At 45.5% G+C, this 27,415-nt stretch overlaps 1 protein-coding gene across 1 annotated transcript in view; it reads right to left on the bottom strand.

Moving 5' to 3' along the window:
* The window catches only part of LZTFL1 (leucine zipper transcription factor like 1), a 77,140-nt gene that overhangs the window by 35,957 nt on the left and 13,768 nt on the right, over window positions 1-27,415 (bottom strand). Inside the window, exons 4-6 of the mRNA XM_029589460.1 lie at window positions 21,941-22,001; window positions 20,411-20,482; window positions 14,775-14,840 (exon numbers count right to left, since the gene is read on the bottom strand). Coding sequence (XP_029445320.1) covers window positions 14,775-14,840; window positions 20,411-20,482; window positions 21,941-22,001 — 199 coding nt within the window. The remainder of the gene's footprint in view (window positions 1-14,774; window positions 14,841-20,410; window positions 20,483-21,940; window positions 22,002-27,415) is intronic.

Below are 27,415 nucleotides of genomic sequence, written 5' to 3'. Positions count from 1 at the left end.
GCAAGGAGCAAGCAGGATCGTGCCACCACGGCATAGCAGGACACGATCTGTAGAGTCATAGCTGCTACATCAAAGGACTGTTTAAGGATGGATTCCAGTCGTCTATCCTGAGCATCCTTCAGTGCCGTACCTCCCTCAACGGGGATTGTCGTGCGTTTTGAGACTGCACAGACCATAGTGTCCACTTTTGGGAACTGTAAGAGTTCCTTGGCTGTGGGTTCCAGGGGATATAGGGCTTCTAAGGCCCTCCCCACTTTGAAGCTGGCCTCTGGGGCATTCCATTCCAGGTCAATTAGTTGCCGGATGGCTTCCAACATAGGGAAATAGCATGAGGCCTGACAGAGTGACACCAAGATGGGGTTAATCTTTGGTTCCGCTATGGGGTCCATGCCTGGAATGCCCAGTGTCTTCAGAGTCTGGGCCACCAGGTCTGGTAATTCGTCTTTGCGGAAGAATCGGAGCATGGTTTGGTATGGCTCCATCCCTGGAGGGATTTCTCCTTCCTCTAGGGAGTCAGTATCGTCATCTGAGGTGTCCATATCCCTGTTAGGGAGGTTCTTGGTTAGGCGAGGCATATCTCGATCACCTTGGGAGGTGCTGGGAAGGGCTTGCGCTTCTGGCAGGGCGCAGCCGAGGCTGGTTGAGCCTGAACAAACGTTTGCAGCCCTTTGAAAAATTCCACCCAGGAGAAGGTCCCTGGGTCCATGTTGATCCCAGGAGGAGTTGTAGTAGGAGCCTCAGAGAAGCCTTCTTGTGGGAGCGCTGAGTTAGAGATACATAGGTCTGGGGTGCTATCATCAGTGGATCTGGATCCCTCTCCTGGCTGTAGGGGGCCTTGTTTTGGTTCCCCCCAGGGCCTCTTCGCACTGCTGGCATAGGCAGGAGTTCAATCCAGGATGTGCTGCTCTTAGGTGGCAGGCTGGGCAGAGTGCTTGTCCCCTGGCCTTCTTGGAGGGCGGTGCCATGGTTTGTGCAAGTGGAGGGCTTCAAACTTGGCTGTGCGTGTAGGTATGCTCGCTGGGAGGCTTAGTTGTGTGCTCCGCGTGCGTAGAGGATGTGCACGTGGGATGCGCAGGGTTGTGTGCGTGGGCTACGAATTTTGTGCGTCCAACTCCGTTGCGCGCCTGGCACAAATGCACGCAACCGGACCAGAAATTTGCGTCGCTGTGCGCCCGGCTCAGTTGTGCGGACAGAGCAGCAGCCGAGAGGGAAAAATGGCGCCGACGACTCCGCTGGCAAGATGGCTCCTCCACTGGAGGGTATTCACGTGTGTGAACTCTCGCACCAAATCGAGGCCTGGTCCAAACAGGACCGCTCAACCCGATTTTTTTGAACCTCGTCGGGAGGAAAAATTTGTGGAGCTAATCGAGCCTTGGAGACCGGAGGCTTAAGTAAAGGTTTCTACCTTACCTGGTCTTGGTGCTTACCGGTCGTGTGCCGGGCGGTCTACAGCTGCAGGGGGAGAGGGAAATACCTTCACTGCCGCGCTCGATTCTGCACCCGCTGCCTCTCAGCCACTCTGGGGGCTAAGGGAGCTGGCTACCGGACCAAGGCTTGCCTCTGAGGGATCTTGGAAATCACCTCAGGAATTCTCAACTGGGGGAGGGACCCTTAGGTATCACCACAGGAGAGCGGGGCTCATCTTAAGGTAAAAATTTTTTTTTCTTTTTTCTTAGTTGTAATTTTGTAATTGCTAACACTATTCTAGTGTGGGATAGTGTCCGCATCTGCTTAGGAGACGGAGAAATACTGAAGAGCTAAGCTACCCGCACAGGTATATATAGAGAGTGATGTCAGCTTTGAAATCTGACTCAGTCTCCCATCTGCTATCAGGAGAGCACTATACCATTGGTCCTGAGTCCACCTGGCTACATGCTAGGAAAGCGTGTGCACTTCTTTTAAAATCTACCCCTATATTTTTATCTTGGGGATTAGGAAGGGAGGAGGGGATGCAGCCATTGCTAAATTTTCTCTCTTTCTCTTTGAGAGGGCATGAGGATGGGAGGGAGCATGGAGGATTGGGGCCTGTCTTGGTTATCAGAATAGGACAGCTACCTGACTGACCTGAGTTATTTAGGTAACTTTATCCTACTAGCACTGAACATCAGTGCTGAATGGCTAAAATTTAGCCACTCCATGAAAGAACCCAGCACCGCTTTTACCCAGCTAAATTTTATGCGGGTAATGAGTTGCTTGGACAAAACTTAACCGGGGAATGGTAGAAAGCAGAGTTGCTTACCTGTAATAGGTGTTCTCACAGGACAGCAAGATGTTAGTCCTCACACATGGGTGACATCACAGGATGGAGCCCAATCACGGAACACTTTTGTCAAAGTTTCTAGAACTTTGACTGGCACCTACTGGGCATGCCCAACATGGCACTAACCCTGCATCCAACAGGGGTCCTCCTTCAGTCTCGTGGATAGCAAGAAGTACGTGCGAAAAATAAAATAATAAATCGTGAACGAATCCAACTCCACGGGGTGGCGGGCGAGTTTCGTGAGGACTATCATCCTGCTGTCCTGTGAGAACACCTGTTACAGGTAAGCAACTCTGCTTTCTCACAGGACAAGCAGGATGGTAGTCCTCACACATGGGTGAATAGCGAGCTGAGGATGCAATGCACCAAATGCACCCAAAAACGTGCAACAGGCACAACAACAGGGATGGATTTGGATAGGAGGGCATCCTGAAACCCTGAATGGGTCGCTGGAAGGATATTGGGAAGTTAAACTGAAAATAAGTTGCGAAGAACTGACTGGCCAAAGATGGAATCTTGCCTGCCGGCCTTATCAAAGCAATAATGGGCTGTGAAGGTATGGAGAGAGCTCCAGGTAGTAGCCTTACAGATGTCAGTAAGCGGCACCGAACAGAGGCGTGCCACTGAGGTTGCCATGGCCCTGATAGAGTGTGCTTTTACATGGTCTTGAAGTGGAATGCCTGCTTGCTGGTAGCAAAAGGAGATACAGTCTGCCAACCAGGAGGAAAGGGTCTGTTTTCCCACTGGATTTTCCAATTTAATGTTATCGAAAGCAACAAACAGTTGAGTGGATTTCCTGTGGGCCGACATGCGGTCCAGATAGAAGGCTAGGGCACGTTTGCAGTCCAAGGAATGTAGAGCCTGTTCTCCTGGGTTTGAATGGGGCCTTGGAAAGAAAGTAGGTAAGATGATAGATTAAGATGAAATTCTGATACTACCTTTGGTAAAATTTTAGCACCACCCTGTCATGTAGAATTTTAGTGTAAGGCAGGAAAGTGACTAATGCCTGCAACTCACTAACTCGCAGTAGAACAAGTGAAGGGGTCTATGGACATGGACGTGCACCAGACCGTAAACCTTTTCCATTTAGAACGTTAAGATCGTCTCATGGAAGGCTTTCGTGAAGCTACCAGGACTCGGGATACAGACTCCGAAAGGTTAAGGGGTTGGAGTATTAACCTTTCAACATCCAGGCAGTCAGGGACAGGGCCTGGAGGTTGGGTGGCGTAGGCACCCGTCGTTCTGAGTTATCAGAAGAGGATCCTCCCCCAGAGGGATGTGCCGGCATACTGATAGGTCCTGGAGGATTGGAAACCAGACTTGGCGTGGCCAGTGAGGGGCTATCAGAATCAACAAGCCCTTGCCCCTCCGTAACTTCACGAGAGTTTGATATGAGTGGAAGTGGAGGGTACGCATAGAGGAGACCATTGGACCACGAGAGGGCTAAAGCGTCCCTTGGTTGTGAGTGGCGGCTGCAAGTGAGGGAGCAGAAGTTCTCTATTTTACGGTTGTGAATGGACGCAAAGAGGTCTATGTGTGGATAACCCCAATGTTGGAAGATTGTGTCTGTTACTGTGGGGTTGAGAGACCATTCGTACGGATGAAAGGTTCGACTCAACTTGTCCGCTAGCACATTGTCCATGCTTGCCAAGTAGGTCGCCCTGAGGTACATCGAGTGGGAAAGAGCCCACGCCCATATCTGCGCAGCTTCCTGACACAGAAGATAGGAGCCCGTTCCCCCATGCTTGTTGATGTACCACATCGCCACCTGGTTGTCGGTCTGAATCAAGATGGCTTTGTTCGAGAGGCAATCCTGAAAAACATTGAGGGCATATCTGATTGCCCGAAGTTCCAGGAAATGTATTTGTTTGGCTTCCTCTGGAGACCGGTTCCCTGATTCTGCAGGTCGTCGACATGAGCATCCCACCCTAGGTTGGAGGTGTCCGTCGTCAAGTTAATCTGATGTTCTGGAGCCTGAAAAGAAAGGCCTTGAAGGAGATTGGAGTGTTGCATCCACCAGGCCAGTGACAGGTGGAGCTGCTTGGTAACGTGGACAATGCTGGACATTGGATGATAAGCTTGAGCCCACTGGGATTTCAGAGTCCACTGTGTTACTCTCATGGCTAGGCAGGCCATCGGAGTGACATGTACCGAGGATGCCATGTGACCCAGCAAAGTGAGGAAATGATGAGCCATTGAGTAATCTCGAGCCTGGAGGTATTGCGCCAGGGACGTGAGAGTATGAGCACGATCCTGAGGGAGGGAGGCTTTTGCCTGTATGGTATCCAAGTCTGCCCCTATGAAGGATAGGGTTTGAGATGGAACTAGCTTGGACTTGGCATAGTTGACCAGAAACCCGAAAGACAGAAGTGTATGGAGAGTTAGACATAAGGAGGCTAGTGCATCCTTTGGGTTGGAGCCCTTATCAACCAATCGTCAAGATAAGAGTAGATGGATTCCTTGACCCCTGAGGTAGGCCGCGACCACTATGAGGCACTTGAAGACTCGAGGTGCTGACGCTAGGCTGAATGGCAGTGCCCGGTACTGGAAGTGTCGGGGGCCGACTAGGAACAGAAAGAATTTGTGATGAGACGGAGTGATCAAGATGTGTGGGTATGCGTTTTGAAGATCTAGAGAGCAAAGCCAATCTTCTCTTTATAGAAGAGGAAGCAGAGAGCCCAAGGTTACCATCCTGAACATTTCCCTTTGTAGATACCTGTTTAAGGCACGTAGGTCCAGAATTGGACGAATGCCCCCCGACGTTTTTGGAATAAGGAAAGACCGGGAATAGAACTCCTGCCCCTGTTGGGAGAGGGGCACTGGTTCTATCGCCTGGGAGTTGAGGAGGGTGGAAATCTCCTCCTCTAGGAGAGAGGAGTGGTCAGATCATCCCCACTTCGGCCGAGGTGGGGAGTCCGCCGGTACAGTCAGGAAGTTGAGGTGGTAACCTTGAGTCACTACAGTGAGTACTCATTGATCTGTAGTGATCGTGTGCCATATGTTGGTGAAGTGGCACACTCGACCGCCGACGGGTATGGATGGTAGAGGAGGTTGGCATATGCTCTCCAGCGAGGAGTCAAAATCCTGAAGCTGGGCCCAGTTGAGGAGCTGTTGAGTCTTCTGAGGCCGGGATTGTCTGGGCTGATCCTTCTGGTAAGGCCTGGAGGGGCAACCCCGAGAAACAGGACGATAATATCTCCGCGGCTTGAAGGACGGCCGCTTAGAGTCCCTTCTGAATGTCCTCTTGGAGGTGGACGAGAAATCAGAAGGCACCGAAGAAAGCTGACGTAGCGTCTCATGGTGGTCCTTAAGCTGCACTACGGTTTCCTGGATTTTGTCCCCGAAGAGATTATCACCAGCACAGGGAAGGTCAGCTAACCGGTCCTGTACCTCTTGTCTTAGGTCGGAGGACTTTAACCAGGCCCACCTCCGTTTACTAATCCACACTGCGGACAGCCTAAGGCAGTGTCAAAAATATCATACACAGCGCGGACCTCATGCTTGCCAGCATCTAGACCCTTCTGAGCCAGGCTACTGAGTTGATCCTGAAATTGGTCGGGCAAAGTCTCAGAGAAATCCTGGATCTTCTTAAAAAGGTCCCCATTATACTGGGTCATGTATAACTGGTAGGAAGCTATGCGAGAAATAAGCATTGAACCATGGAAAACACGTCGGCCAAATGCATCCAGGAACCTCTGTTCCTTCCCTGGAGGTATGGAAGAATGAGGCTTAGAACGATGTGCCTTCTTCTGGGCCGACTCCACAACCACAGAATGATGGGCCAGCTGTGGTTTCTGAAAACCAGGGGCTGTTTGCACCAGGTAGGTGGCATCTGTTTTCTGGTTCACCAGTGGTACAGAGCCTGGATGTTCCCAATTCCTCTTCAGTAGGTCAAGAAGAACTTCATGAACAGGTATGGACATGATCTCCTTGGGTGCGTCTACAAATTGGAGCACTTCCAGCATTTTGTGCCTGGAGTCCTCTTCTGTCTGAAGCTGGAATGGTATGGCTTCAGACATTTCCTTTATAAAATTAATAAAAGGACAGGTCCTCTGGAGGAGAACGTCTTCCCTCTTCAGGGGGAGATGGTTCTGAAGGCAGGTCATCAGTATCTTGGGAAGAATCATCCGTCCAAGGATCGTAAGTTTGGTCTCCGGCTCCCATGGGATCTCCAGAGGGAAGACGTGGGGCTATTCCTAAGGGATCAGGTCTAGGCACCGATGGCACCGGTGGAGGCATAGACGGCATCGACAGTGGCACGATTGAGGACGATGCGGCATCGATGGCGGAATAGGCACCGATGGAACCAGTGACATCGGCGGGCGAGTCGGTGGCAGGATTCCAGACGGTCCAGGTATAGGTTCCGGCCTCGGTGCGTCTTCGTCCTCCGACAACAAAGGAATCGGGGTGGAAGGCATGGGACATACTGGTGTCTTCGGTTCTACCGGTGGAAAGGCACCAATCAATGCATCCAGCCTGCCCAGTAGCGGTGCGAGCACCGTAGGAATCAGGTCGGTGACCAGAGCTGGAATCGGTGCCAGCGTCGATGGAAGTTGAAGCCCTGTAGTGCCTTTACGATGGCCTCTTGGATCATCCAATTCCTCGCGGAAGCCTGGGGCGTGTAACCCCAGCTCCGGAGTAGGAGGCAGTGCTGGTGTAGCCAGAGGGTCCACCGGTGAAAGTGGAGTCGCGGCTCCCGGCACCAATGAAGGTGGGGAACGCCTTGGTGAACCAGTCGCAGAGGAGGATGGGGGCTTCTCTGGATGGGATTTCTTACTCGGTGGCTCTGTCAACGCAGATGCTGAGGGCTTGCCTGGATCGGCGGACTGAGCCTTACGATGGTGGTGCTGACATTTTTCACGATGTTCACCTCGGTCCTTCTCCAGAGCCGAAGAGGAAGAAGTCGATGCCTTTGGAGTAGTCTGTGCCGGGTGGGCAGCACTGGTATCCTGCTGCTGGCGAGAGGTCGATGGCACCCGTTCAGATTATGTCAAAGCGCACGATGGAGTCTGTGGCTTTGCCTGAAAAGAAACTCCATCTTCTCTGAGCAGGCCTTACAGCCCTTTGGTGTCATTTGGGCACATTTGGTGCAAGTTAAGACGTCATGGTCCGACCCCAAACACAACACACAAACCCTATGCGGGTCTGTGATGAACATTGTCAGAGGACAAATCGGAGCACTGACGAAAACCTGACGCCATTGCTTTGACAAAAATGTAGCTGCAGTGCGGTCGATGGCCGGTAGGCCCCGAAGGGAAAACTCTAAGGGAATCGACAATGGAGGGTAAAGCCTTACCTTACAACAGAGGATACGGAAATTGATAGGGGGACCCCGGATGAGGTAGAATTTTTGAAATTTTTAAAGAAGTTCCATGAGGAAAATTCCTGTCAAGAATCTCTAGAGAGCTCCTTAACCCACGTGGCTACTGCTGCGTGGGGAAAAAAAAAAGGAGACTGAAGGGGGACCCCTGCTGGATGCAGGATTAGTGCCATGCTGGGCATGCCCAGTAGGTGCTAGTCAAAGTTCTAGAAACTTTGACAAAAGTGTTCCGTGATTGGGCTCCATCCTGAGGATGTCACCCATGTGTGAGGACTATCATACTGCTTGTCCTGTGAGAAAAGGGAGAATAGAGTTAGTCAGCCAGAACTTAGGGTTCTATTTCTTTAAAAAACAAAAAAAAGAGACAAGAGAGATGACGTCAGACAGTGTCCTGTGGCCTCCCAGGGGTTGTCAGGTCCTGAGGGGACCATCCCTTATGGTGATTGAGGCGGCTGCGGCCAGGGGTCGAGGGCCCTTTTGTGCCAAGGTGCAGCAGTGCTTGGGGTGATACCGGGGAGCCCGGATCACTCTCCCCAGCAGGACCACACCAGCACAAGATCCAAGATCTGCGGATCAGGTTTGGACCTTTCGCGTGTAATATAGAGGTGTGCTGCTTTTGGAGAGGGGACTTCGAGAAGGAGGTGGTGTGATGAGCGTAGAGATCGAGAGGGTTGGTAAAATTTGAGTAAGGAGTTGGCCCATGGACAAGAGCCGTCATTCAGAAGTTTATATATTATCGTTCCCAGTTTTTATTTATTTATTTAAAACTTTTCTATACCGTCGTATAGTGGAGCACCATCACAACGGTTTACAGTTAGGCACAAATATGTGGTTTCTAATTTATCCAAAGGGTGCCATTATTATACGGTAACATAGTTCGATAATATACTCTAAATGGGAAAGGGTGTGATTACCATTTACTATTAACTGTCTTTATAATTTTATACTTAAATTGTGAGAAAACAAAAAGTAAGCAATACTGCTTTTTCTTGGTGAATTCCTGCTTTGTGTATGTGTTATTCCGTTACCTCACTGTGAAATGCTTTTTTGAAGAGCCATGTTTTTAAGCCTTTTTTGAAGAGTTTTATTTCTTTCATTAGTCTTAATTCTAGTGGTAATGTGTTCCATAATAATGGTCCTGCCAAAGATAGTGCTCTCTCTCTAACTTGGGTTAACTTTGCTGTTCTGACTGAGGGTATGGTTAGTAGAGCTTTATTGGCTGATCTGAGGTTTCTTTGGGGGACATGTAGTCGTAATGCGGTGTTTAGCCAGTCCGAGTTTTCGTTGTTTATTAGCTTATGAACTGTGCATAGTGCTTTAAATTGAATTCTCTGTTCTATTGGGAGCCAGGGTAAATCTGCAAGTGTTTGGGTGATATGATCTCTTCTGCCTTTACCAGTAAGTATTCTGGCAGCCGAGTTCTGTAGTATTTGCAGCAGTCTGATAGTGGTGTATGGTAATCCTAGGAAAAGTGTGTTGCAGTAGTCCGTGCTGGCAAATATTAAAGCTTGTAGTACTGTACGAAAGTGTTCCTGATTTAATAAGGGTTTTAGTCTTCTAAGGATCATTAGTTTGGCGTAGCCTTCTCTTGTTTTTATTGATATGTGTTGCTTAAGGCTCAGTTCTGTGTCTATAATTACTCCTAGGTTTCTAGCTTTATCAGTTAAGTCTATTGATTTGTCATTTTTAAGTCGAATGGGATTTTGAATTCTTTCAATGTTTTTTCGTTCAAGATGTATGAATTCTGTTTTTTCAATGTTGATTACTAGTTCCATTTGGTTTAATAGTTGTTTTATTATGTCTAGGTATAGCATTGCTAAGTTTAGAGTTTTTTCAATTGATTCTTCAATTGGTAGAATTAATTGAATGTCGTCAGCATAAATGTAGTGCATGACACCTAGACCAGCCAGTAGGTGGCAGAGGGGGAGCATGTAAATGTTAAATAGAGTTGCTGAAAGTGCTGAGCCCTGGGGGACTCCTGTCTTTAGTGTGATTTTCTCTGATATTGAGTTTATCTGTACCTGATAGGATCTATTGTTAAGGTAGGAAACGAACCATTTAATTGTTTTGTTTTGTAATCCAATTTCTTCCAGTCTGTTCAATAGTATGTTGTGGTTTACTGTGTCAAATGCTGCGGACAGATCTAGTAGTATCAAGATGTAGTGTTTTCCACTGTCGAATCCACGCAGTACGGTATCTGATAGTGAGATTAGTAGAGATGTGAATCGGAACCAGAATCGGATCCGATTTCAGTTCCGATTCACATCTCTATAGATGTGAATCGGAACCAGAATCGGATCCGATTTCAGTTCCGATTCACATCTCTAGAGATTAGTAATGTTTCGGTGCTATAGTGTTTTCTGAAGCCATGTTGTGATGGGAAGAGTATGTTATTGTTGTCTAGATGTTCTGCTAGTTGCTTTTGTACTGCTTTTTCTATTAATTTTGCAATCATGGGCAAGTTTGAAACAGGTCTATAGTTACTTAGGACGGTTGGGTCACTGTTTTTATTTTTCAGAATTGGTTTTATTATTGCATTTTTCAGGTCTATTTGATGTGTTCGGATATGGATAGCCAATGGAGATGAATTAGAGTTGGTGTAATGTGATTTGAACGTTTTGTGTCAGTCAGGGAGTTGTGCAGCAGAGTTGATTAAGAGTTAGATAGATCGTAGAGTTGCAGCAGGAAGACCAATGTATAAAGCACTACAGTAGTCAATACTAAAAAGGTAGTTATTTACAGAATTAAAAAAAGATGAAAAATTATTAAAACTTTTCTATATTAAAGGCATAAGAATTACTCACAAATCATACTGGCATCTTCATGCAAGAATAGGAAGAGTAGGAGTGGGGGATTCTCTTTCACAAATCTCTTACTATTAAAATGTTGAAAATAAAGAAGGATAAAGAGGGCAAGCGTGTGATGCTTAATACCACCATAGGCTCCCAAACAGAACAAATGTCACGTTTTTGATTCCTCGACAGAACTGGTAGTGGGAGGCAATTTCAATTTAACTATCCAGCCCTTTTTAGACAATTCTAAACCATCTATGCAATCTCAGAAAACACATAGAAATTTTTACATATGTTGGAAATAGTAGATAACTGGAGAACATTAAACCCTACCACAAAAGATTATACATTTTATTCTGTGCCAAACTCTTGCACAGATCTGCTGTTTTGTTCTTCAAGGCTGGTAGAAAAACTTCTCCAAGCGGGTACTGTGCTCGAGTATGGATGGACCATTTAGCATATTTCAGCCAAAAACATATTGTAGATTGAATGATACACTCTTGAGGATGAGAAAATATGCTTAAAGATTGAGGAGGAAATACAGGAATATCTCCTCTTTAATGATAATGGTGAAGTCAATGAGGCAATCTTATGGGATGGATTAAAATGTGTTTTTATGAGGAAAGTTAATTATGTGGGCCTCTCTGGTTAAGAGGCAGAAGCAACAAAAGGCAGCAGAATTAAGAATGTTTATAGCTGATTTGGAAAAACAACAAAGAAAAAAAAGGATCCCAAAACATTTTGGCACAATTGGAGGAACTGTGAGATCAGTTGCAATCACTGCTACTTGATCACATCAATTAGCAGTTGATACAGGTTAAGCAGACCTACTTTGAACAAGGGAATAAGTCTTCTAGACTTCTGGTGTTCAAATTGAGAGGACAGGTAGCACAGATGCAGGTAAAGGGGACAAGGATAAAAGAACGTCATCTAGAATAATGATCCTTGTCGAATATTGCAGAGGTTTCATGAATTTTATCAAGATCTATACCAAAAAGAAGAATATTAAGGATGATGATGTAGTAGCATACTTAGATGTACAGTTGCTTAGTGTGACACCAGAACAGGCAGTGTTAGAGATATTTCAGAAAGGGAAGACAATAGTCATTCAATACTTAAAAGTTGACAAATTGCTGGGGTTAGATGGTTGTACTGCTTGATTTTACAAGTGATTTTCTAGCCTCTTGGTTGGCTCCCTTTGTACATTATTTTTAAAGGATGGTGGATTACCACCATCGATGAGGTTGGCGAGTATCGCCATCATTCCTAAACCAGGTAGAGATACCACTATATGCAGGTCATACAGACCTATCTCTCTGCTCAATATTGATGTAAAAATATTAAAAATCTTAGCATACAGATTAGCTAGAATTTAATTGGATTAATCCATGAAGACCAATCTGGCTTCATAATGCAGAGGAACACATTAGATAATATTAAATGAGTACTCAAATCTTATTTGGGCTTTCGGAGAGGTGCAACAAGATTCTGAATTGCTTGCTATAGCCGCGGAAAAGGCATTTGATAAGAGTACATTATGTAATGGGAGGTACATCCCATTACTCAGATTAAAGGGGAGTGAAGGGGAAGAGGAAACCAATGTAGGCAGAACTTGGGGTGGGGGACAGGATAACTACACCACAGGGCTAAGGGAAACGGAGATTGCGCAAGACCAGGAACCAAGTGGTGACCTGATTAAGAAGGAGCTACCAGATATACAAAGCTGGTGAGGAAACCAAACAGAGATTAACTGCAAGGGGAAGGAAGGAAGAGAAGCTGCTAGCATCTAACAGCAGAGAAAGTCTGCAACTGGACTGCAGCGGGAGGAGTAGGAAAAGTTGAAATCCTTGGCATTGAAAAGGGAGTAATTCAGCTTGTGGGTTTCCTACAAAGGGAGAGGTGGCAATCCTCCCCAGCTACGGAAAAGTAACCAGGCTGGGGGGCAGGGCAGCCAGCACTTTACTCCCAGACACTTAAGTGCTTGGGCTAGGGACAAAAGGATCAGCTGGGAACTGCTGTTTACAAAGGATGGTACTGGAAGGGAGAACCAGAACGATTCCAGACTCAGCTATGCTTTTAGCCCATATTCCAGCTCCACTGGTCGTAGGATTCTGCAGAGGGAACAGGCCTGGGGAAGCTCAAGCAGCAGAATTCTACCCAGCGGGTCCCTACAATTGGCAGTTCATGTACAAAGTATTGGAGAAATATGGCCTGGGGGACCAGTTATGTACTTGGATATGGACATTATATGATTCCCCTCAAGCCTATATCAAAGTTAATGGAGGGTCTTCAAGAACTTTTTACCTAGAGAGAGGGACAAGGCAGGGATGTCTGCTATCTCTGCTCTTGTTCACGCATGTTAGATCAGAAGGAATGGGGACATTAAAGGGATTACTAGGGGACAAGCAGAATATAAAGTCTTGCTATTTGCAGATGACAGTGTTTACATAATCTAACCCTTAAACATCCTTACTAGTTCTAGTTGAAGAAATTACACAGTATGGATGAGTAGCAGGCTTTAAATATGAGTAACGTGGAAATTCTCAATTCATCTACTCCCCAGGGACTGGCAAACCATTTACATAATTTTCCATTTAAATGGGTAACTGAATATATAAAATATTTAGGGTTCAGATTAACTAGAAACTATCAACATTTAACAAGATTAAATTATTCTCACTGATGTCAAAATTTAGATATTTTGAGCAAGTCCACTATATCCTGACTGGGGAGGATAGTAATACTAAAAATGAAGTCACCACTGTGACTGTGTTACCTGTTCAAGGTTCTTACCGTGGCTCTCTCCAGGGGAGACGTTAAAAAGATTCAGAAAAAGTTTCTAGATTTTCTATGGCAGCAAAGCCTCTTAAAGTTGTTAAACACGTTATGTTTCTGCCTAAAGAAGGGGGAGGCCTGTGTGTCCCAAATGTAGAATGTTATTATAAAGCGGCCCAGGTTAGAGCAATATTGGAATGGCACAGAGCACCACTGAAGATCACTTTAAGTGGGATCCAGATACATGCCTACCTCTGGTTGTGCAAACTAGAATCAAAAACATCTGTAACTCTTTTACTAGGTGGACTTTAGAAATCTGGGGCTCTATCAGGAATAAGATGACCTCTTGGGGGCCATACTCCCCATTACTGGCTATTCGACATAATCCAGCATTCCTGGCTAGAATGGAGGGGGCACGATTTAAAATTTGGGAAAGAAAGGGACTTGTTTGAATTGGACAGCTTTTAGTTCCTCAGGGTTAGTTAACCTTTGCTGATTTGAAGGAAAAATATAGTTTAGATGATAGAGATCAGTTTGCATATATGCAATTAAGAAATTACATGCACCAGAATTTGGGCAAAACCTAGATGGGAAAAGGGCACTCTGTTTGAAATTCTGTGTAAAAGGGTTGCTTCCTAAGGGATTCATTTCTAGCATCTATAAAGTGCCGAGTCGATTCCTAGAGGGGCTACTTAAACATGAGCGAGCCTGGGAGGGAAATTTAGGGTTTACGGTTGAGGAAGAAACCTGAGGAGGATATTAGAAGACAATTTAGGAAAACATCTATCGCTGTCTCATTAACAGAATATTCTTTTAAAATATATTTCCTGTGGTATTACACCCAAATTAGATTGAAAGCCATGTTTCCTAATGCATCTGATCAATGCTGGAGGAATTGTGAAGCACGGAGTTCGATGGCAGGTATTGTGCCCGGAAATTGTGCTTTACTGGAATATGATATGTGCTTTAATTGCAGACATTACTCAATTTACTACAGACAGCAAGCCAATGGTACTTTTACTATCGGCTTCAGTGGAAGGAACACGAAAAATATAGATCGCTGGGTGACTCAAATACTACTTGCCATATGACGCAAAATAGCCTGCCACTGGGAAAACAAGAATCCACCTAGCAAGATTTTGGTCTATCAGCGACTTCTTCAAATTTACCAGATGGAACATTTGAAAGCACTTTGGTGAGATACCGTCTCTAAATTTGAGAAAATTTGGAGTATTTTTCAAACCTGGAATAAAGATAAAAGCTCTTCTTTTTTGGAGGAGGGATAGGGAGGGTGTGGGGGAGAAGGGTAACACTTGTATTGATGACATATTATTGCATTCCAGTATGTCATTCCAAAACTGTTTCAATAAAACAATTATAAAAATATATATATATTGCTCCAGCTTCCCTTGTTTTATGTATTTTATAAAGTGAACTATTAAGTTCTGGAAAAGAAAAGAAAATTCCAGAGAACACTGGCTGCACATTTTCACATTCTGCATACAGTAAAAGAGCATGCCAATCTTCTCAAACTCCACCGCCCAAACTTGAATGAGGTGAACATAAGGATTATTGTGCCCACCATACAGACTCATACACAAAGTTACATTTGGAGGTATGACATTACCTGTGTTTCTATCGTCCGGAGTCTGGCCCTTAGTTTCTCATTTTCTTCATGAAGCCTTGCAATTTCCTGAGATGTGAATAAAACTGCTCATGAGAAGGAACCACCGAGGAGTAAGGATATCACACCATTATCCATTCCCACAGTAATTTCACAATAGCTTTTAGACACACAAGTGATGGGCATGGATGCAGCCAAACTAGACCACTATCATCCCAAACAGTCCTGGGATGAACAAAAAAAACAAAAACATACAAGCAGACATACATTTTGCGTTTTAGTAAACCACACAATGCCCTGCTCAGGAAAGGAGGAAGTATTTAAATTTTTATTCCAAGCAAAGAACTATATTCATTTTCCATAGCTGGGCATCCAGGGTACTACAATGCAACAAAAAAATAAATAAACCAGACCAAAACCCCATCTCTCCTGAAAAGGAAACAGATGTCATTTGCTGGTTTTGAGGGCTACATGTGTCAGTAAAGGGACAATCTAATCCCGCTTCAAAACATAATGTTGAAGGGAGATTGGACCTTTCACTGACAGTTGGGAGTGAAGGGATCATTCATTGCCTGACTGCAATGAATAAATTAATACCAAGTGCGGGTAACTGTTGGCACTCAATATTAAGTGGAACAGAGAGATAAGAGCCTCTCCTCTTCCCATGCTGAACTGGAAAGGGAGAAGCGCAGACTTGATCAACCATGGTAAAATTAAAAAATATTTGAGCTGGGAGGGAGATCAGGTAAGACACAGCTACATCTTTTTTTTATCCTGAGCAGTAGGAGGGTGCTATTGGTCACTGACTGGTCACTAACTTTAGAACAAGAATTTTTCTGATCAGAATTAGCTGGCTAAAATAGGAAAATTGGTTCTTACCTACTAATTTTTGTTGCTGGAGTCCCACAAATCAGTCCAGACTCATAGGTTTTTCTCCCCTACGAGCAGATGGAGACAGAGGAAAAAAAAGCTTTATTGAAATCAAGTTACTTAAGCCAGTGTGCCACATGCAGTCCCTCAGTATACACTATACCCAAGCACGGAGCCCATTAGTGTACAGACAAGATTCAAAAACTCTTAAACTAAAGAAGGCCACCTCCGATTATATACACACACACTGGAGTGGTCTTTTGAAAACAGGGCAGGGGTTCTGGACTGATCTGTGGGACCCCAGGAATGAAAATTAGCAGGTAAGAACAAAACTTTCATTTCCTTATCATCCCCCAGATCAGTCCAGATGTACCCAAGCTCCCCTATACTAGTTGGGAACCTGAAAGACTGAGTCGCAGCACACTTTCAGCAAAACTAGCTGGTTCCAGTGTCCAAACATCTAGCCTGCAATGATTTGCAAAAGTATGTAGCAAAGACCAAGTAACTGCCAGACAGATCTCATGAGAGAAAAGCAATTGATGCCACCAGGGTTCTGATGGAATAAGCCCTCAGTCCCTCTGGAACTTAGCGTCCTTTACAAAATATAAGATGATGCAATGGCTTCCTTTAGCTATCATGCAATGGTTGCCTTAGAAGTCTTGTTACTCTTACTTGCTCCACTAAAAAGTACAAATAAATGATCCAATCTCCAGAAACTGTTGGAGACCTTCAAATAGCATAGGAGGACTCGAAGTACATCCAGGAAGTGTAATTCCTTAGCCTGTGGAGAAGAAGACTCCAAATTTCAAAAAGCAGGGACCTCCACCTTCAGGCTTGCATGAAATGGAGTTTCCACCTTTGGTAAAAGATGAAGGATCTGTGTGTAAAGATACCTTGTCTTCCAAGAACTAAAGGAAAGTCTATACAAAACCACGCCTGAAGTTCAGAACACACAGCTAGCCAAACAAAACATGCCACTGGCTTTTGATGTGGTGTCTTTTAATGATGCTTTCCTCAAAGGCTCAAAAGGACAGACCACGCAACACCCGTAAAACTATATTAAAGTTCCATGGGGGAGGAGGGGGGGTGGGGGAAGACAACGGGAGTTGTAAACGGTTCACTTCCTTAATGAAACTCACTATATCCGGATGCCAAAGTAGAATCCTAAACCCTACCTCTAAAGCAGGGCAAGGCTGCCTCCTGCACCCTTAATGAACTCAAATCCAGCCCCATTAGCAGACCCCTCTGCAAAACAGGCAAGTATTCAAGAAACTGATGCACGAAGTAGATGAGCACGCGCCTTGAGAGACCATGATTCAACCACTGTCCACATCTGGACATAAGCCAAGCAAGTTGAGGATCTCCTGGCCTAAAGCAAAGTCACAATAACTTTCTTTGAACACTGTTTAAACGTAACAGATTTCGCTCAAAAGCCAGGCCATGAGACAAACGTGAACCGCCTTTTCCAAGAAAATTGGTCCCTGAGGCAGCAGTCCAGGAAGATGCCCAATACCAACAGATTTACCAGATCTGCAAACCACAGACACTGCTGCCCCTTCAGAGCCACAAGGACCACCTTCCCTTGATGATCCTAAATACGCCTTAGAACTCTGTATACCAGAGGCCAAAGCAGAAAACATGTAAAGCAGGATATCACGCAGCTACGGCTGAACAAGAGCATCAAGATTATCTGCTTCCACCTCTTGTCTGCGACTAAGTACTGACAAGCTTTGGTGTCCTTCTTTGACAGCATCTAGTCTAGCTGGAGAAATCCCCAGTTAAAGTGAATGAGAATCATCGCCATGCTCAACAACTCCTGTTCTCTGGGGTTTAGTATATGTCTGCTAAGGAAATCTGCTTGCACCTTCACTACCCCGGCCCCATGTGATGCCGACAAGGCCAATAGATGCAGTTCTGCCCAGTGAAACAGCTCCTGGACCTCCAAGGACACCATACTCCTTTGCCAGTTGATGTAAGCTACCGCTATCACATCATCTGATAAGTTTCTTATTGCTTAATCGCTAATTATTGAAAGAAAACAGTAATGCCTTCCGGATCACTCTAGTTTCCCAGAAACCAATGGACCATGATGCGTCCATCAACAACCCATGACTCTGTGCTGTTTGATCCTGACAGATTGCCTTCCTTCCAGTCACACTGGCATCTGTGGTCACCACTACCCAAATCAGAATTTCCAGCCCCTCGCCCATCTCTAAATTGGCTTGTGAAAGTTAGCAGAAGAGAATTGACTTTGCCTCCTCCTGAAGGGTCAAATGGAATTGGAAGTTTTCTGTCAATTCAAACGAAATGCCTCCTTGAGTGAGCAAATATGTGCAAATGCCCCTGGAAGTAGATCTAGGGTAGACACCCTAGAACCAAGGATCTGCCAATAACCCCAGAGTCTGGATACTTGAAGCGCTTGCAGCTTCAACAACCTCTCCTTTTAGAGAATTACCTTGCTCTCACGGGTTGAGCCTTTGGGTACCGGGGCCTGCTGGGCTTAGGTGGGCCTCAGTATGTCGTCGTCAGTGGAAAGGAAGCGAGGTCAGCCCAGAGGCAGCAACAGGAAAATGGAGAAGTCTGTACTGGATGAGGCAGAGTCCCGGAGACCAGGGCGCCAACAGAACCAAAGACAGACAGGGGGCGCCCGAGCAAGAGCAGGCCAAAGACTGAATAGGCCAAGTCCAGGATGTAGACTGAAGAGGCTTCGTAAAGCAAGCTGAAGTCAGGGCCTGCGGCAATCGAGGAGTGGTGGCAAAGCAAGTCTGAGGTCTGGGTAAGGAGAGAGTCCATGGAGTAGTCAGGCAATGCAGAGGTCTGGGCTTGGAGAGAGTCAATGGCGTGGTCAGGCAATGCAGAGGTCGTGTCCGAGAAGGCAATCCGAAGGAATGGAAATCAGGAACGCAAGAACAAAGGAGAAAAGGAGAAAAGAAACTGGAACTAGCAGGAATCAGGAACCAGGAACGCAGGAGAATGACCTGGAGACCTGTTGCAAAGGCAATCACTGGAAGTCAAGCCCGGCCTTAAATACCGGAGCTTCGGTGACGTCATCATCCGGGGCTGCAGTCAGGTTCCTGCCGCGGGCCCTGCAAAAGGTGCACTGATGCACGCGCGCCTAGGGAAGGGCATGGAGCTGGACGGCGGCCTCTTTCCGGGGGCCACGCGAAGAGGCCTGACGCAGAGCATGGAGGTCTGTAGCTGAAGCTGAGGCACCAGGGGAGGCCCGAGGACGGAGCCGGCGGCCCACCGCCGCCAGAGATGAGGAAATAGGCCCTGGATTCTTCAGAGAGGTGAGGGGGCCGAGCCGCGGGGCTGCCGCAGCTGGCACACACAACAACAACAACATTGGGAAAAAAAAACACTTCCCTTTTTTGAAGTCTTCCGCCAGGGCCTAAGGAGGGAATCAGACAGAGAGAGGGAACATGCCTCTGGGATTGAGGGAGCCAGCACCGCTGGCTATCAGAACTTTCTCAGCGTCCAGGCACAAGCTACCAAGCGCCACTGACCCCCCTCAAACAGAGAGATGGTCAGAAATCAAGATCTAACACCCTTGGGAGCAATCTAGATCTTCCAGTCCGACTGCATGTTTTGCACTTCTACCATCTGCTAGGAGACAGAGAAATACTGAGGTGGCACAGTGGCTTTAGTAATATGAGTTCAGTAAAGCTTTTTTTCTGTCTCCATCTGCTGGTTGGGGAAAAAAGCCGATGCATCTGGACTGATCTGGGGGACAATAAGGAAAAAAAACATTACTCTGGAATATCCCTGACACCACCTCCTTTTATCTAGCTAACTTGTCTCTAATTTTGGGAGTGAGCAGGACAGTTAGTCAAATGTCTTTTAGTATAGGTCTCTTAATATAAAAGATGGCAATTATCGGCGACTTTAACTCAAGTGATAAATGTCTTGCCAGCATAAAATCGGCATTGAAAATGTTCTTCCCTCAATACAGCTAAAAATACAAGCATATTGTTAGCTTGTAACCCCAGGCATTTCCTGGGGTTTGATTGTGTTTGGGTAGTCGAAGTAGTGTGTTTAGACTGCATTTTCAAATCTACATCTGTTATTTTCTATTCAAAAAGTATCCATACAGGTGCAAAATGTCTGTGGATACTTCATACCCACAGTAATGGTCAACACAAAAGCACATGCATACTTTTCTTTTGAAACTTGGTGCAAGGCCTGCAAGTAAAAAAATAAATAAAATATACCTATGGATGATGTCCCAATGCAAACATCTAAAAAATTGCTCCCAAAGCAAATGCATTGGCATGCAATTCCAAAAATATTGCTAGAAATCTGTACCAACCACACTTGCCAATAAGGAATGGCTTCAGATTGGATTAAAGGCACCGCACTATAAGCAACTACATCATAATATTACAGAAATGCCTGCTGCTGAAGCACACTGGTGACCATATAATGACATTTTTCTTGTTCTCATGTATAAACTCTGCTGTTAGCTTTTGGTCCTGTCTGAAGGTCTCGTCTAGGTTCAGATTCAGCTAGACCCCAGCAGGTTTGTCATAGTATGCTGGGAGTGGGAGAGTCCTGGTGCCATCATTTCCAGCTGGGACAGCTGGAAGGTGGGCAAGTGCTGCAGCGGTCTGTGTAGGAGAAACAGGTCACCTAGTTTCCAACAATTTGCCTGCTGAATCTGATCTAAGGCTCACCAGAGGCAAACCTCTTTGTAGTCAAATTCCTGATAACCTAGGTCAGCAGCTTATTTGTGCCCTCAACTCCCCACCCAAAAATAATGCCACTCCTACCTTGTTGAGCAGCTCCATTGATCCACCTTCATTTAAAGGGGCAAGTCTGGGCTTATGGGTCTCTGGATTTCCCTAAGGAGATGGAAAATGCAAGCAAAAATCAGGTTTAAAAAGAAAAAAAAAAGTGAAGAATTAACTATTACTTCACACTCTAAAATAATTACTGTAAATCAATCAACAGCAAATCATTCAGAATAACAGTAACCGTGAAAGATTCTTTAGTCCAAGCAGAAACATGCATAATCCCAACATTTATTCTTCTGGAGCTCTGGCATGCTTCACAAATACATACACCAAACCAAATCAATTAAATCCAACTGCCAATCAAGTTTTATTGGAATCATTTTTTTGCCTCATCGTAGTCTGAAACAGTAAAGCATAGAACAAAGCAGTAAAATTGTTTGTTGTTTTTATGTTATTTTATTTTAATGATTATGTACGTTTTATTGTACCCTGCCCCAAACTATTAGAAGGGGCAGATAATAAATCCTTTTAGATAAATATGACAAACATTTTCATCATAAAAACACCTGGGGTAAGAGGCCCACTTTCAAAATGTCAAACTAATCTCACTTAAATTAGGAATCCATTTGGCCAAAAACTTTTTTTTTCCAATCTACATGCCTGCACCAGCAAAAGGCTGGAGCCAGGGGTGCTCATGAACCACAGCTTATTGCAACCTTGCAGAGAGGCTTTAGAAATAATGTACAGCTGCAATGTCTTACTTACAGGTTTAAAGAAACAAAACAGGTAAACCATTCAACCCCACTCCTAAAATTTTTAAGAGGCATAGAATGATGCACAGCCAATTTATTTTTCTGCGTTGGTTTACATATAGATGAGGAAATGATCAGCCACCCTACAGCTCCAAACACTGAGATTTGGGTTTTTGAGGTTGTCTTTAGCACTCTTAGAAGCAACATGAAAAACATGACTACTTCATAGGTAACAATGGGCAAGTGTATCAACTCAGAAGCTACTATAGAGAAGTGCCCAACCCTTCCCCGGGGATGTGTGCGTAACAGCTCATCTTGCACCCAACAGTTTGTACCTTCTCAGGGCAGCACCTTCAGAAAAGGATCACCAATGGAGTGCTTCAATGCTTTAACAGCAATCAGTCTTGCTTGATACAAGTGCACTAGAAATCCTAGGCTATACACATTTTACAACCTGTGTCTTACCACTGTTAACAACTCAAATGAACAATAAGACAGTACAAGGCAGAGTGCCATCAACAATTACTGGACTTCTCCAGCAGGGAAGATCCTCATCACATACTTACACAGTAAAAGCTCTCAGTATCTTTTTGAAAATTAGATACAAGGTCTACAGGTATTTTGCAGCTTCACAGGCTATCTGAAAATTTCCCTCATCCATATATATCAAACTCATACCAACAGCTGTGCAGAACTGCAGCCAACCCCCAGATGCTGCTCATCCACATCACCTCCCTCTCTGCAAAGGACACTACATGCCAAAACCCTTTCCTGCTCCTCAGATATGCAATGCTCTGTGAGAACACAGGCCTACCTTTATGTTTGATGTTGTAAATTCTGCCTTTTCAAATTCTGCAACTTGTTCTAATAATGCCCTTCAAGACAAAGAGAAAAAAAATAAAAAGGGAGTTGCTACCCACTGTGCACACAAATCAGTTAATTTAAATGTATAGGTCTATGCAACAAACATTAGCATACACATTAAGGCCCTCGTATGCATGCTAAAAATAGCAAGATATACAGGAAGACCTTATCAAATACATTAAAGAAGTCCAAAAAGACATAATGTGAGCCTGATAAGGGACACAGATTTTCACATGCTCATGCTTAAGTATCAAGTTGTGCTCACCCTCCACACTGTTTAGTGAGCACTAACTGGACACTATACAATATCTGTTATGCCAGGGTTTCCCCAAGACTGTCCAGGAGACACCACATCCAGCCAGGTTTTCAGGATATCCGCAATGAATATGCATGAGACAAATTTGCATACACCAAGTCTCCATTGTATGCAAATGTATCTCATACATATTCATTGTGGATATCCTGAAAACCCAACTGGCTGTAGGGTCCCCAGGATTGGTTTGGGAAGCTCTTTGCTAGGATCTGGTGTTAGTAACATGCTCATGTCAATAAGTTAAGGGCAAGCTAGATCACATGATCATGCTAAAATGAGCCTACTCTTGAGAGGACTCTGCTAACTGGAAACAAAGAGCTTGAAAATGAAGGCCAAGGACAAGAGATGATCTGCACAGCTTACCCATAGGCCCTTGGGAATTAATACATTTCACCACACTTTTCTTTGCCAAAACAAAAAAAGAACCGACATTTTGTGAGGGAATTCTTGTACACACTCAAGCACTGCTCCATACCTCACAATGTACAAGGCATATAGGTTTCATACTGGTGTGTAAATGGACAGTTTCCAAGTCATTGGCATGATTAAGGATCACTGCTGTGATTAATCTGACCACTGACGGCATTCAAAGCAGTGTTTGTGGGAAGCTTAGCCCCACCCCCTGGCTAGCCGGAATAATGGGGGTTCCCCCTAACAGTAAATTGGCTAAGTGACTAGCTGATGTCAGTGCTCCCATTCCCAAACCTTCCTCAGTCCCTGTCGCCAGAGTAAATGGTTTTGTTAAAAGCACGGTACAAGCAAGAAAGGGGAGACAAGCAGAAAGAGACTAGGAGGTGATAAAGGACACACCCTTGTGCACTTAAAAAAATTAATCCACTTTACTTTACACAAGGAAAATTTATCTCCAAGCAACAGGTAACAAAGGTCTTTGCCATCATTGATATTGTTACTGTGGTCCAAGATGTTCAAGTTTTGAGGCTGACGAGCAGTCTGAGCCTCAGAAGCATTTTTCAGCTGACCAACTGCCATTTCTGTGGGCTCTGAAGCAGTAGCATACTGTGTGGTACAGCCATTGTGGTGCCTACACTATAGTGTGGTTGTAGAAGGAGGAATAGTTGGATACCACTGCCCTTCCAAGTCACAGAGGCCAGATTCTTCCCTGACGTCCCTCCTAGCATGCTCTCCTCTATCCCCCCATCACTTACCAAGGACAGCAGTTTAGTAGATCCCATGTGAATGTTGCCATGGTTGGAAATAGCACACGTTCCCAGCCTTGACAATGCATAAATGGCAGCCTCCCATCCTGGCACTACCATCTTTTAAATGGGCCATAGGTCATTTTAAAAGACCCCACACACCTTGGAAAAAAAAAAACATCCATGGGCATCTCCAATTCCTGCTAGTCCCACACCAGCTCAAAACACTGAATTAAAAAGTTCTCTTTGTCAAGTCATGGCCACAATTTTTTTTTTTTTTTAATATATCTACCTCACCCCCACCGGGGTTCGCCTCTCCCTATGTCTCCTCCAGATAACACCATTTGTGTGTGGGGGGGGGGGGGGCGGCTGACTTCAGAAAGCAGAAATGGTTCCTGCTCGCTCCTGTTATTTTGAAAAATGGCACCAGCTGACCACAGCCTCCCCTATGCTCCTCTTGTCAGGGGAAAAATGAGTGCCTGGGATCATTTGGTGCCATTTTTCAAGATGGGCACTCTCAGGGCAGAAATGAGAGAGAATAGCTCCTGCCCTCTGAGGGCTCCTCTAGCTTACCTACAAACAGGGTAAGCTGGAGGAGTCCTTGGGGCATGACTTGACAAGGGGAATTTTATTTATTTTGTACAATTTTACAGGCTGGCCTAGGACCAGCTAGAGTGGGGATGTCTGAGGCTCAGGCATTTCTCAACGGAGTGGTGGGGGGCTTTTAAAACGGATTTGTGGCCCTTTTAACTGTGAACCCCAGGTGCATCACCAGGCACATTAACTTTCTCCTGGGAACATCAGCAAGTTACCTCTTGAGATGTAATTAATTGCAAGCCATTTTATTTCTAGGAAAAGTTTTCTGCAAGCTGTGTTATTCTTTTCCATAATAATGAACTAATATGCATTCATTTACATATAATGCATCTCATTTTTAACTCATGCTGGGCCTAATTTTTCCGTGTGTGCTAAGCTGCAATATTGGTTAACAACGTAGCTTATTAAATAAGCCTTAAATCATCTCCAACAGTATCTCTCTGGAGCCAGAACCTAGGATCTCAACAGGAGACTCTTCCCATTGTTCCCACTCAGGGATACACTCTTGTACCTTATTGGTGTTGGAGGGCATCTACTGGACTGAAATATAGGAAAACTGGTTCTTACCTGTTAATTTTCGTTCCTGTAGTACCACAGATCAGTCCAGACTCCTTGGTTTTGCCTACCCTCCAGCAGATGGAGACAGAGAAAGTTTTACTGACACTGCCAGAAAAGCCTGATGCAGAAGGAGGATAAACTCAGAGGGAAACTCCCCTGGGATCTCCTCTCCCTCTGAAGGATGGTCGGGCATAGACACGTCATCAAAGGAGCAATCCTGCTCCACAGGGGCTAAAACGGGGGAGGGGAGGGGGAATCCTCATCCTATGATCCCTGCTGCGGAGGAGCCCCCCCTCACAGGAGGGGGCACCAGCTCAGCCAACTGAAGACCTGATTTCCCTGGCCTAAGGCCCAAGGAGGAACCCTCCTGGCCCGAATTGCTGCCCGGGCAAAGAGAGGCCGCATCCAATGCCTGCCCCAGCGCGCCACAAGCACGGCAGGCCAACATTTTGGAGCGGGGTGTCATTAGCGGTGCCGTGCAGCCACGCGGACCGGGTGAGAAAAATCAGGCACGTCTGGCCTAAAGCGCAGCTCCCAGAAACAGAGAGGCGCAGAAAATACTACCGAGGAGGAAACAGACCGCGCGACGCGGCTGTCAAACTGCGCCACAAATTCCTTCTCCTTCCCTCGCCGTCAAAGTGCCCGGAGCTCCGGGTGCCGACAAAACTGCGCGGGAAGACCAGCTGCTCAAATCCCAGTGGCCTGCCGGCAAGCAGACAAGACCCGTCCCCAGCGCAGACTCCTTACCTCAGTCCGAAGAAAAACATTCGGTTTTTTTGTAACCTTACGGAGTCAGCCTTAGAGGAGCAGGGATCCAAAGGAGCAGCTTCGGTGTGTGAGGGAGCACACCGGCCTGTTGTGAAGCTTCAGTCAGGGATGTCCAACCCTCCCCCCCGGTCACCCTGCTTCCGCTGAGGGATGGCCCATGACGGCACCTAACACCTCAGGGAGCTAGCCTACCAACTATCTAAAATTCTCTCTTTTTTGTTTTTTTTAAACTCTCAGACTGCAGGAGTGCACATCTACCATCTGCTGGAGTCAGAGAAATACTGAGGGACTGCAGGTGGCACTCTCGTATATGTAGCAGTGCCCAAAGTCTTGCTCTCTGACTCCCATCTGCTGGGAGGGATGCACAACCACTGGTCTGGACTGATCCGGGTATGTTCAGGAACGGGTACTCCGTGTTGAATGCCCGCTCTCCTGGGCGTGCAAACCTATATTTAGAAGAGGGGTCGCGCTAAAAGGAGGCAATAAGGATGATTATGTGCCCCTAGCGCCTCCTTGGCCCAGGAGAGGTGGCTCTGTCAGCAGGGTCAGGAAACAGACGCTCAATTTTACGAGCGTCAGTTTTCGAACCTGCTGACAGCGATAGATTAGGAAAATGGGTGCCGGCAAAACTGAGCATCCATTCTAACCGGACCAGCTGGCACATTTATTTATTTTACATTTTTGGTTCCTCTGATTTAATATTGCTAGGATATTAAGTCAGAGGGAGATGGATCCATAATTATTGTGGACTTGATTAAATGACCATTAATAGTATAATGACTTATTTGGATAAATGTATCTTAACAAATTTATTTAAATGGCCATTGTAAAGTTCCTAGCTAATAAGTATTTGCTTGTTGGGAGTTACATAAAATGTGCAATAAATAAAAAATTTAAAAAAAATAAAAAAAAGTAGTATTTTCAGCTTTTCTGTACACTTTGGGTTGCTCCTAAATTAAATTAATCTATAAGCGTAAAATGTGTGGATTGGACACATTTTACTTTCAGTATCCCAGGTGACTAATAGCCTCATCAATATGCATTTGCATGTGATGAGCGCTATTAATTTTCAGGGGGGTTTGGCTGCGCATTTTCAAGGCACTAAACCCCTTACAGTATAAGGGGTAATAGACGCCCCTCGAAAACACGCGGCCAAATCTATGTTAAACAGTGCGCATAGCCGAGTGCACTTTACAGAATTTGCCTGCATGAGTTGAAAAATCCTCAGAGGTCTGCTTAGATCACCTGTCCCAACCCCTCTGCATGCAGTCTGTGGTAGTGAAAAATAGTTAAAGCAATTCTTAAGAGCAGAAGCCTTGCTCCTTCACTGAAAAAAAAAAAGAAATCCAGTTCCGGGAGGTGGGGCCCCTCCCCCCACCCTAGCCCATCTCCCTGGACCCACTTTTTGTACTAATAAAATTGCTCTGATGGACTCTCATCCTGGACCCCATGCTTACACAGAAGAAAAAAGCTCCCTGATGGTCTAGCGGCCCCCTGATACCCATCCTCTTCTCCTTACTCCACAGATAGGAAATGGTAGTGCAGGTGTGGCCCGGAGCTGTGCAGCCCATTTATGTGATGGCAGCCCCACAGTCCCGGGGCTGCCAGCATGTTTTGTGTAGGAGGCTTTCACTGCCATGGTATTTTTCTCTATGGGAAAATACCATGGGCCACAGTATTCCCCCTCGGGGAAAAATACCGTGGCTTTGTGAATGACCCCTCAGCTGAATAAAACAAATAGGAAAAAAAACCCAAAATCAGCCAAGTTAGCTGGATAATGACCCTACCCCAACATGCCTCTTATCTAGCTACATTTTAGCCAGATCAGGAATCATCCAGTTAAAATCTAGCCAGACAAGAGCACTGATATTCAAAAAATTGCCATTTAGCCAGATAACATGTGAGTTAATCAACTAATTGCTTTTGCATATTAACACTTTCCTAAAACATTATGCAGTGGTAGGCCATAATATACTATTAAGGAAAGTGTATCTAGTGCTTCACAATACCATAGAAGCGTCTAGAGGCATTT

This window comes from Rhinatrema bivittatum, chromosome 2, assembly GCF_901001135.1.
Source record: "Rhinatrema bivittatum chromosome 2, aRhiBiv1.1, whole genome shotgun sequence".
Taxonomy (NCBI): Eukaryota; Metazoa; Chordata; class Amphibia; order Gymnophiona; family Rhinatrematidae; genus Rhinatrema; species Rhinatrema bivittatum.
This window is presented reverse-complemented; position numbering and strand designations above follow the sequence as displayed.